The sequence below is a fragment of the Acanthochromis polyacanthus genome, chromosome 10, assembly GCF_021347895.1.
Source record: "Acanthochromis polyacanthus isolate Apoly-LR-REF ecotype Palm Island chromosome 10, KAUST_Apoly_ChrSc, whole genome shotgun sequence".
NCBI lineage: Eukaryota > Metazoa > Chordata > Actinopteri > Pomacentridae > Acanthochromis > Acanthochromis polyacanthus.
The window spans coordinates 34,014,489-34,026,948 of NC_067122.1; the positions used below are offsets into that span (position 1 = coordinate 34,014,489).

A 12,460-nucleotide genomic window follows, 5' to 3' on the forward strand; every position below is an offset into this window, starting at 1 on the left:
TTATTATTTTTCATGGAGACTAATTTGGAACTAAAGTTACAATGCTAAACACATACAGCAGAAAACCCAAACCCATTTCTTTTTTGGGAAAGTGTAGAACTTGTGACCTCTGACTGTCTTGTTCGATCAGGTGATATCAGTAAATGCCCCCACCCCTTTGATGAGTCATGAATATTTAATGAGCTCCCTCCTCCCCCCTCAGTGTAATCTGATCCTCCTCTGAGGACTCTCCTCCCTCCATGCAGCACTACATCCGTCCTTTCACCTCCCTGCATCCATCGGCTGAAAACGTCACCAGCTCTCCATCATGTTAAATCATCACCATGGAAACCATCTGCCAAAATATGGTTTATTTTGTTTAATGTGACAGATAGTAGTTGAAGAGCAGCTGAAACGATGCAGAGACTGAGTGATGCAGGAACACCTGAAGATATGAATCATGCTGTGTTCAGGTGCTGCTGCTGAAGGTCAGGCTCTGTCAGGTGAACCTGTAAACTGCTGTTTACCTGTCCCCTGATTTATCAGATGATGTCACATGATGTTGTGGGCAGAGCGCTCAGACGTAGTTACATCAGTTTTGGGCAGCGATCTCAAAGGCAGCTCCAATGACATCATTGTTTACATTAAGCAGTATGAAACCGTTTCCTTTATTTCTGAGTTTCTGTCAGCGTTAAAGAAAACTTTAATAATTGCTTGGTCAGCAGCACATTTCCTCAGGGAAGACTGTGGTTTTCTCATCTTTATTCATTTGTCTGACAGTTTCTGTTAATAAAAAAAAAAACTAAGTCTAAAGTGATTTGCTGAGTCGCATGTTTTAAATAACCTGCAATGTAAAAAGCAAGGCAGATAAACAACGTATGTAGTAAACAAGACAGATAAACAAACAGCTCGTCTGTTCAACATGTATTTTCTTTACACCCTCTGGCACGTCAGAAAGTCATCGTCGTCAAAGCTGAAGTCGTCGCCACTCTCAAACATGGAGGAAACAGGAAGCGGGGGGCGGGGCTGGGCAAGGTCAGGGCAGGACATAGCAGTGGCTCCACCTATACATTGGCTCCAGCCACCCCCAGACAATCCCTTCGCCACCTGAACCTGACAACCAGTACTGAGGAAACGAGCACACCTGGAGGCCATACCACTGCTCACACTGGGAAGACTGGTGACCTTCTGACTGGGAGGACTATTTGTGGTTGAAGGTCTTCCAGGTTTCCTCTTCGGATAGGTTGGCTGCACAGAAGAAAAAGTAGAGCAGACAGTCCAACATGTATTTGTTTTCCTCCTCTCTTTACAGAAGTGGTCAGCGTAGCTTAGCACAAAAGCTGGAGACTATGACAGCTGGTGACATCAGCAAGTTACCTGGTGAGGTGAGCAGCTGTCCTCCTGACTGTCTGTCTTCTCCATTCTCTTTCTCTTGCTGACAGAATAGTCTCTGTAATCAATACCAGTAGAATAATCAATGTTCTAATCTGTGTTCTACCAGCACAGTAAACGAACTTAGTAGAAAATCAGGATCAAACATATTTTACGACATCTGCATCATCAACTACACTCTCCTCCAGAAGTACTGGAACAGTGAGGCCAGTTCCTTTATTTCTGCTGTAGACTGAAAACATTTGGGTTCGACATCAAATGAATATGAGACCAGAGATGAACATTTTAGCTTTTATTTCCAGATGTTTACACCTGGATCTGATAGACAACTGTGAAGATGGTGCCTTTTGTTTGAACCCACCGAATTTTCACATGAGGAAAAGTACTGGAACATGTGACTGACAGGTGTGTTCTATTGCCCTGCTGTGTCCTATTACACTGATTATTCAAATAAACAGTGCTCAGTGTCTGCGTTCAGTTTCAGATTTGGGTTTTGCTGTACAGACTGCATCTATAGTTAGAGCTTTAGTTTAGTTTTGAAGGGGAGTGCAAATACACACGGGGCGCATATTACCAGTGTGCACCACTGTAACTGTACGGTTTTAGTAATATACAGCACAAGATGTTTACAGATACATTTTTTTCTCAGCTGATAATCTGCATCGTTCATCTGCTAACCCACTAATCTCACTCCGTGGTCCATCCCTCTATTCTGGTCCTGCTGTTGTACTGGAGCTGGATCTCATACTGTTTTAAAAATGCCCAGTGTGATGAAAATCTATTTTTTGTTGTGGTTTCTTGTCAATACTGAAGTCAAAAGTTTGGACACACCTTTCCATTCAATGACTTATTAATTTTAAGTATTTTCTACATTGTAGACAAATACTGAAGACATCAAAACTATGAATGAACACATGTAATTATGTCATGAACAATAAAGTGTAAGCAAATCAGAATATGGTTTGTATGTTAAATTCTTTAAAGCAGCCCCCTTTTGCTTTGATTCCTGCTTTGCTCACTCTTGGCGTTCTCTGAATGAGCTTCATGACGTAGTCACCTGAAATGGTTTCATTTCACAGGTGTACCTTGTCAAGGTTCATTTGTGGAGTTTCTTGCCTTCTTAATGGGGCTGGGACCATCAGTTGTGTTGTGCAGAAGTCAGCCCTATTTGACGACTGCTGTAATCCACATTATGGCAAGAACCAATCAGCTAAGTAAAGAGAAACAACAGTCCATCATTACTTCAAGAACTGAAGGTCAGTCAGTCTGGGAAATTTAAAGAACTTTGACTGTATCCTCAAGTGCAGTCACAAAACCATCAAATACGATGATGTAACTGGCTCACACAAAGACTGCCCCAGGAAAGGAAGACCAAGAGTCACCTCTGCTGAAGAGGAGAAACTGTACCACGGAGTGAAGGAGAAGCAAGCAACAAGTGCTCAGTACCTCTGGGAACTCCTTCAAGACTGTTGGAAAACCACTTCAGAAGACTACCTCATGAGGCTGGCTGACAGAATGCCAAAAGTGTACAAAGCTGTCATCGAAGCAAACGGTGGCTACTCTAAAGAATCTAACATAAAAAAAACATTCTGGTTTGTTTAACACTTCTTTATTCACTACATAATTCCATATGTGTTCTTTCAAAGTTTTGGTGCCTTCAGTATTAATCTACAATGCAGAAAATACTTAAAGTATATAAAAACCACAGGATGTGTCCAAACTGTTGACTGGTACTGTAAAGATCAAACAAGTAAAAATCTGACCCAGATGCTACCTCCCAGCTAAGTAACCAATAGTGGTCCAGCTTTGTATAACCCCACGCTCTCGCTGCTTTCAGGTGCTCATTAAGTATGAGCAGCTGCCTCACGGTCCAACAGCTTTGTTTACTTTGTAGAGCTGCCTCTGTTAACTTTAAAATGCCTGACCCACCAGCAAAGTTTCCCAAATGTTCTGCTGTTGGCTTCAAGAGTCTTTATGCACTCCCACCATCCGAGGAACTGAGCACTGTAGAAACTGTGATGCTGAGGGACATTCAAAGATGTTGAAAACTTTAAACCAGTCAACAGGGTCGGGTACTGTGTTTTCATATCACCTGTTGAGCTTCAGTTCAACCTAAACTCAGCTGCTGTTTACATCTGTTAGCTTCCCTCCTGCTCTGTGCTCACATAAACATTTTAATGCAGATGAATTCCCAGTAAATGCCAAGATTTTCGTGTTTCTGTTCTCAGACAGCAGGATGAGGAAGAAACAATGACTAAAGTGCAGCAAATTAAGACTATACGTTGACCGACAATCACGTCAGAGCCATTTGCAAGCAGAAACAGCCCGTTTAAAACAAGCCTCAACCGTCCCTAAGCAGAAACGCTGACAGACACGCTAATCTGAAGGAAACATGAACAATATGGAACTCTAAGAGAAGTCTATAATGTAACGTGAAGCTACAGTAGGGTGTTATTGATAAAACTGTCAGTATGTCAGTCAACAGATGTACAGGAATGCACTTGTAAGGATGGACCGATGGGCATGGCCTCCAACAACATAAACACACTCTGAAGTCACCTGTCAGTCATGTTGTTGCCATGGAGCTGATGCCTGTCCATCAGAACATTCCACTCAGGCTCTTCCTCCTCCGCCTCCTTAGGTGTGTCCAGGTATTTGGTCCAGCGGCTTACCTGAGTCTGTGTCACCTGCAGGCAGTCAGAGGCAAACACAGGTGAAGGAGTTGACAGTTCCAGTTTCACAATGTTGTTAAGATATCGTTGGATCCTGGTGAAGAAACACCCGTTTCACCTGGTCTTCTCCCTGCTTCTGCTCCTCTGCCTCCACCTGCTGCTCCCTGCAAACAACAAACATCGGAGAGGACACCTGAACTGACAGCTGATGTGAGCTGAGGTGGGGTTATGAAGGCTGCAATATGCTGTGTGATGGCTTTTTACCATAGCGACCAGGTGTTGCCCTCCTGCTCCTCCATCATGGCTCCCCTCATTGCGTTCAGTTTCTGAACGTGGCGTCTGCAGTCTGCCCCGGAGCCCCGCCCATACTCCTGTCAATCAATCAATCAGTTCATTCAATCAAAGCTAATTTAATGTCAAGTGATGTAAAAGGTAATCAAATAGTTGAAATAATGCACCAGTTCCACTCTGGTCAGACTGTCGATTAATCTACAATCATCATACAATAAACACAAAACAATCATAAATAAATGTCAAAGAATAAACACCAAACAATACACAAACACACCTGACAAATGTTTTTCTGTCACGACACAAATCAAATAACACAGAAATAACAAATAAATAAATAATAAACACTAAATACAGAATGATAAACATGAATACAAGCTACATGTTTCATTGTTTATAGAGTAATGTTGTATTCTGACCTTCAGCAGCGACTGTTTCTCTCCACACAATTTACAGCTCCACTTGTTGGCCTTTTTCACCTGACAGACGCATCACAGGGGGAAAACACACTCTTATCATGACCATGATCAAGGAAATAATAACTGATAATCAATAAACTAGGGCTGGACCCGAATATCCGAATATGCGGTCGTGACGGTGGTATCCAGTGTTCTCGCCAGCGCATTTCAGTTTAAAAGAATACGCTGTGATTAGGGCTGCTATGCTGCCTTTCAAGTTGTGGTATTGTGTTTTGAGCACATTTGCTTACTGCAGAAAGACGATGCCCATGATAGCTCAGAACTCCGTAGATAAACTCTGATCTTAGTTTCCTTCAGTACCACAGTGACAGATGTCTGGACAGTCAGACATATGCAGACAGGAGCTATTAGCCTGTCTGTTAACCGTCAACTTGTCTAGTTGCCTGCCTGTTAGCGGATAACCTGTCAGTTACTTTGCCTGGTAGCCTGTTAACCTGTCCGGTAGCCTGCCTATTAGCCGTTAACCTGTCCGGTAGCCTGCCTATTAGCCGTGAACCTGTCCGGTAGCCTGCCTATTAGCCGTTAACCTGTCCGGTAGCCTGCCTATTAGCCGTGAACCTGTCCGGTAGCCTGCCTATTAGCCGTGAACCTGTCCGGTAGCCTGCCTATTAGCCGTGAACCTGTCCGGTAGCCTGCCTATTAGCCGTTAACCTGTCCGGTAGCCTGCCTATTAGCCGTGAACCTGTCCGGTAGCCTGCCTATTAGCCGTTAACCTGTCCGGTAGCCTGCCTATTAGCCGTGAACCTGTCCGGTAGCCTGTCTATTAGCCGTGAACCTGTCCGGTAGCCTGTCTATTAGCCGTGAACCTGTCCGGTGGCCTGTCTATTAGCCGTTAACCTGTCCGGTAGCCTGCCTGTTACCCTGTCTAGTAGCCGTCAGTCTGCAGTCTCGCGGTGTATCTTTGTTACCTGTTGCACCTGGAAGCTCTGACAGGAGAAACACCTGATGACATGGAACTCCAGAACCATGATGGACATCTAACAGACGCTCCAGCTCTGTTCAGAGACTGTGTGGTTCTTTCCGTACTGAATTTCCGCGGGTCTGTTTGAACCGCGGCAGTAACACGTCACAGCAGCAGCAGACTCGGGTGGACTGTTTTTTCTTCTTCTTCCGGCAACGTGGACGCCACAAGGCGTATTACTGCCCTCCACTGGCCTCTTGCTTAACTACATCTATTTATATACTCCAGTGTCATGCACTTCTGGCAGAGTTGGTAAAAACCATAGACTGTATAATAAAGATGGACGTAGCGCTTGGCTCCAAAAATGAAGCCTACCCGGAAGTGTCAAAAACTTGCAATATCACACCATCTGTCAGCTTTCATGGTCAAAACAAGAGATCAGGTGGCTGATTTTTAAAAAAAATCAATATTGAATTTTATATAGAATGTTTTGCAAAGCCAGGGGGAGTGGTTACATAATTGACAGTCTGGTCTGGAATGACTGACAGATCCTATGGAGGAGTCAGCGTAGACTCATTCAGCATAAACTCTGTTGGATTAATTCTGATATAATTATTGTTAGTTTATTTATTGGTGAAGCAGCAGAACATTTTCCACATACAGCTTTTCTGCCTGTTGGCTTGTTTTAACCAGTTTTCTATCTTCATCTGATTCTACCAGCAGACTAGGGGAGCCACCTTTCAAAAATGAAAAAAAAAGGATGCCCATTTATTGATTGATTTACTTAGTACTGTTAACATATCAGTGTTCTGAGTGAGGTTTTCTTTAGATAGGCAAAGGCCAGTTATTGATTACATATAGGCATATAGGATTACATATAGGCTATTTAATAAATATTTCTTATAAACTATAAAGCGTTAAAAAAATAACAAACAACTTAGGCATATATTGAGTCACTAAAATACTGTAGAGTCTATGAACACATCAGCATGATTATAAGTATCCTCCAGTAAATTCACAACCAGATACTGATGTCCCTTACCATATATATTTCAGAAGATGATTGGGGATGAAAAACTGTGACACTGTTGGTGGAGTCCTCTCTGTTCTCATGTTTCTTACATGTTGGTACCCTGATGCTGCCTTACTCCAGTGAGTCCATGAGCAACAAAAACACAGTTTGCCTTGTACCCATTGCCAGGGGTTCGAATCTTCCCACTCACGTCTGTACATTGCAAATGTTTTTCCTTCTGTGGACGTGGTGGAGTTTCGGTTGTAGACTTTTTTAAACATACAGTGCAGCAGCTTCTGTAACCAGGCAACTCGCGACAGGACCAGGCAGGACTGGACACACAGAGAAGGTGTATCTGCTGGGTCCTCGCTTCAAAGGTCCCACAAAGATGAAATTGGCTGCCCTTAATATTTCCTGTGTTTTATTTTGTTCATTAGACAGTTTGGATGAGTGTGTGACAGATGTGTATGGGACATTTCCAGCACGGCAACGCACCGTATCTGAAAATCGCACAGATGGCGGGCGGTCACTAGCAGACCACAATGTTGTCACGTGACAGTGCTCGAGCAACAGCGAGACACTACGTGGTCACGTGACCGAGCTTTCAGCTTAACGGTCCAGCAGGCATGTGTGGCACCCAGGACTTATAGACTATTAAAAAGACACCCCCCAGTACATTGTTTATGCTGTTTAAATCGTTGATCACTCGCCCACATTCACCTGTTAGTGTTGAAGTAATTTCTGGTGTAATAACAAGTTTCGCCAGTAGCTGGCAGTAGTGGATAAACAGACTGACCACGCGAGGTCACGTGAAGAAGCTCAGCTCAGACAAGCTGTCTGCCGTTGGTCAAGCAGAGAAGCCACTACTGACACAAAACTGTTATTTACTGTGATTACAGGTGAGTTGAGTGCACAAGCATTATATAGTGAACATCATAAGACGTTTTTGCATGTTCAGGTTAAAGTTTGATGTGTCTAAAGTAGATTTGGTCATTTTTATGAGTGTTTAAAGTTGTCCCAAACTGGCGCTAGCTTAATGCTAACTCGTTAGTATCTCCACTGCGTTATGGTTAAACGTTAGGCAACTTTTCTGTTTATAAACGATTTATTATCTGGTACAAATGACATCTATATTTGAGAAACATGTCCAGTGCTACAAATAATTAGAATAAGACTGAAGTTGTGAATTTATTGGTATTTGCCAAGTTCATTGTTTTCCATGTATTTCTGTTTGAAAGCGAAATGTAACAGAGACTGTTTAAATTACTGTGGAATTACTAAAGTGTTGTCAGCTTAGTAATAAGCAAAGAAGAAGCTCAGTTCAGACAAGCTGTCTGCCGTTGGTCAAGCAGAGAAGCCACTACTGACACAAAACTGCTATTTTCTGTGATTACAGAATAAAGTCATCCTGTTACACAAAAGTCAGATGCGTCTGTTATTACGAGTGTAACACATGTCGGGTAACCACAGTGGCTCGACTGCAAACTTTCCCTTTCATTTCGAAAGCACTTCAACAAAAAGTATTTCTGAAACCATTTGAGGTGAGAAATAAGCTGTGCAGTAGCTGAATCTCGAATTTGCATAAAGTAGAAGTCATGTCTACTATATGCAAATGAGCTGTGACCGCTCCAGGAAAACACACCGGATCGTAGCTGGAAATGCACCACAACAGGACCAGCATGCCACATGTGCTGTTTTTCCAGCTGCAATACGATATGTTTATCCGGAGCGGGTCGCAGCTCATTTGTATAAAGTAGACTTGACTTCAACTTTATGCAAATTCAATGCGGCATGCGGAGATTCCACCCATCATGAAACTGTCCTCAAACATCTAAACTAGCCGTCGATGACCTAAAACGAGGACAGATTCAGCTACTGCACAGCTTACTTCTGGCCTCAAATGCTTTCAGAAATACTTTTCACAGAAGTGTTTTTGAAACAAAAGGGAAAGTTTGTGGGCGAGCCGCCGTGTTTATCCAAAATGCCTGCCGGACCGTCAAGCTGAAAGCTCGGTCACGTGACCACATAGTGGAGGACACTGTAACGAAAAGGAACACTTTAACAGTAACAGCAGACATACACACACACACAACAATAATATGGACATTGCACATGCAGATATGATGGTCAGTACACAGGATAATGTACAGATTTTGGATAATTCATTTCCTGCTGTTGACTACAATCTTTCCTTAGAGGTCAGTGATCCTAGTTATAAGAAGTTTCCACATACCAACATGGCTGTACCGCATGTCCTCGGCACTGTCGGTGCTCAGACCCTAATAATAATTTCTAGGGTTTCAAGAATAACCCAGGTCGGGATCCTTGCACCACTTTGTGGTGCTCGGACTTTCCGTCCCTGATCGTTCTTTTGGATACAATAGGTTCCGGCTTCCTCCCACAGTCCAAAAATATGCTGAGGTTAATTCATAACTCTAAATTGCCCGTAGGTGTGAATATGAGTGTAATTGTTTGTCTGTATATGTCAGTCCTTCCAGGATTTTGCGGGCGTTTTTTGTGATTATTGCTGCCGAAAATATGGGGTGCCGCTTGTAAAGCAGCTCAGGCTAACAATAACAGCAACATTTTGTCACATTTAGCTGTAAACCATGTAAAAAACAACTGGTGTGAATTTTTGCAGGTCACCTTTTAGGACATTTACACCAATATATGTCATCTCATAAATAACTGAAATAATTAAATCTAAATAGTAAATGTCACCGATAAATGTCAAGTATTAAATCTAAATGTTAAATCTAAATCTAAATAATAAATCTAAATCTAAATGTTAAATCTAAATCTAAATAATAAATCTAAATTTTAATCTAAACATTAAATCTAAATGTTAAATCTAAATGTTAATCTAAATGTTAAATCTAAATCTAAATGTTAAATCTAAATCTCTCAGTTCCAACTAAATATTTAGCTAATATGCAAATTGACACTCCGGGTTACAGGAAGTGCCAAAATAAAAGCTCGGGGAGCTCGCTTAGTGATATGTGGACTGTCATGTCTGCCTTGCCGTCATCTCGGTTCCACTCGGTCACTGTTGCTATGCGCCCCGTGCTTACCACACAATGTCGAGGGATTCAGCTTTGGCTGAAAGTATTGGAAGGGCCGTTCTGACAGCTATGCAAGAAATGAACCCAGCGTCAGCTACGACGGCTGCTGCAGAGCCACAACAGCACTCGGTAAGTGTTTCTCGCCTAGCATTAGCTCAAGCAAGGCTAATTTACTGTAAACTGTGCACGAGAAATGTAATCAATTGTCTTTTTGACTTAACATAATTGGAGGCACATCAAATTTTCATGAGCCACATCAGTCATTTTATTACTTGGATCCATTCACACGTCATTGCTTGTGTTAAGTCGTGTGTAAATCATGGAGCCATTTGTGGTAATTAGGTTGCCATTCTAATTGGGGTGAGGAGAAATATTAAATCTAATCAATTCCCATAGACTTTATTAACTCGTAATGTTGACATTTTTCAGCGAGATCTTCTTATCTAGTATCTTTATCTTCACACACAGGCCGGTCTGATCGTGAAGAATCTGTGAACGGAACATCTGGAGCCCAGAGCAGACATCGCCAGTTAACCTGATCATCAGTTAAACTGGAACACCGGACCATCACTACTTGCCTGTCTGTCCTCTCCATCCCAGTTCAGCCACAGTCTGCATATAACACATCTGCTTTGCAACCTCCTGTTTGGCCCATCTCTGCTCTTATCCCAGTTCTAAATTATTCCAGACTCAGTTCTGCTCAGCGTCCAAATCAGTACAGAGTTTTGTAGTTTCGACCGTTGTTCAAGATTAACTGGTGTTCTGATTGACTGGTGATTCCAGTGTTTCTGAGACAGATGTTTCGAGGACGTGGACTTTCAGGACCCCTTACCGACTAACCAGTAAATAAACAATAGGACAACTCCATTCCTAAAATTAGATTTCTGCTGTATTATCCATTTTGGTCTTGATAAGAAAAAAAATCTGGAAATAAAATGTGTTCTTGCTTTAACAGACATGTGGTGTTGGGCTATAAAAGAAAAAGTATGTCAGTGCAGTTCGAACTAGTGGAGCTGTGATCACTGGTTCCTGTTAATACATGTTCAAGCAGGAAACAGGAGACCATCACACAGAGTGCACATTATTCTAAGAAGAAGTTTACTAAACTATGTCACAATAGAATTACAAAGTGTTACAGTACAACTAAAGTATGTGGCAATGCTACGAGGGTTAATGTGTTTTGGTTAATTACCAAATGACTGACAACGCCACCTGGGGGAATTTCACCCCCAAGAAATCCTATTAGAGGGAACCACCACTCCAAAACAGGGAAAAAGGTCACACAGGTACGTGCAACACTGGAGACAGATGTGACGCCAAAGTATACACAAAAAATAGAATTCATTAACAAGGTATATTCTTTTGGTTAAAATTACAATATTTCAATAAAAAAAAACCTTAGTGGCGGTGCCACGAGACAGCTCAGTAGTGAGTGGCAAAATAGATGCAGTCTTTTTGGACCTCCAGGGTGCAGCCACCAAACATCTATACACTGAACTCAGGGCTGAGGGCTTACCAGACCGGAATGACTGACTGAACAGGGAAGGGGAGCAGGGTTGCCCCTCCCTACACGCAGAACACGCGCTGTGAGTAGGGCCTCATCTTCCAAGGGGGGGCCCGTTTTGCGCAAGGGGACGCATTTGCGCACGGTAGCACATCCATGCGCATCCATTGCGCATATGCACTATATCGTGAGGCGAAGGAGAAAAAGACACCACCTGTAATCTGACCCCGCAATGATTGTCAGCATTCAACATCTGACCAATCAGATGATGGGTGCGCGTGCAGGCAGGTTCTCGCTGCAGAGCAGAGGGCGAGATTTCAACATGTCAAAAAGAAATTATGAATCCGGAGCGACCAAGGGAAAAAATGGGTATATAAGCTATAAACTGTAGCCAATCTATATATTGGCTATAATTTTATATCAGTTTATGCTGTTAAGAAGTTTTTGACTATTATTAAGGAGATAAATGTCACCTCTGTTGGTTAATTTAATTCACAGTCAATTTTTGAGGAGACATTAGAGAGAAACACTGAAATGAGAGTGTAACTGATGACAGAGGGATCCTGAATTATGTTCTTTTTGGACTGTAGTCTGTGCATAATAACAATACAACAACAATAATGACAATAAAAATATAATAATGATAATAATAATAATAATAATAGATAGATAGATAGCAATATGAGTAGTTTTTGTTTAATATTAGTAGAAGTAGCAGTAGAACTACCAAGCCAGTACTAATAGTAGTAGTGGTAGTAGTAGTATTTGTATTATAGTCTATAATAATAGATAGTAGTAACAGCAGTAGTTTATATCATGATTATTATTATTATTATTATTATTAGTAGTAGTAGTAGTAGTAGTAATAGTAGTTGTTTTTGTATGATTCACATTAATTGCTTTTGAATCTTTTAGAGGCTAGTATTTACATTAATTTCATCATGTAGATTATCATTAAGACCAAAACATATCTTAATCTGCTTGTATGGATTTGTCTCGATTTCTTACCATAACAGGGTCAATGCTGATATTTATCAGCACATCACCAGGGCCATCAAGCAGCATCTTTACACATACAGGTGCTACTCCAAGTGCACAACCAGTTGATCCTGTTCTTTGGCCAGCAGAGTTATCAGATGCTGAACGGGTTGAATTTGTGCAGCGAGGG

General features: G+C 41.9%; 1 protein-coding gene across 1 annotated transcript; it reads right to left on the bottom strand.

Annotated features, from left to right (window-relative positions):
* Positions 1–335: 335 nt before the first annotated feature.
* Positions 336–5,918, bottom strand: mrnip (MRN complex interacting protein). The gene is made up of 7 exons (XM_051954221.1): positions 5,722–5,918; positions 4,754–4,813; positions 4,308–4,414; positions 4,162–4,207; positions 3,931–4,058; positions 1,357–1,429; positions 336–1,227 (listed from the first exon to the last, which is right to left on the bottom strand). Exons 1-7 carry the CDS (start codon positions 5,788–5,790, stop codon positions 913–915), a joined length of 798 nt encoding a protein of 265 aa, XP_051810181.1. The 5' UTR covers positions 5,791–5,918; the 3' UTR covers positions 336–912.
* Between the last annotated feature and the right edge of the window lie 6,542 nt (positions 5,919–12,460).

Excerpts from the sequence above, each read along its gene's own strand:
- mrnip (XM_051954221.1), bottom strand. The coding sequence starts at position 5,790 with ATGTCCATCATGGTTCTGGAGTTCCATGTCATCAGGTGTTTCTCCTGT. Across the intron at positions 4,814-5,721 it reads AGAGCTTCCAGGTGCAACAG|GTGAAAAAGGCCAACAAGTG; the intron begins GTAACAAAGATA and ends TGCGTCTGTCAG. Across the intron at positions 4,415-4,753 it reads AGAAACAGTCGCTGCTGAAG|GAGTATGGGCGGGGCTCCGG; the intron begins GTCAGAATACAA and ends ATTGATTGACAG.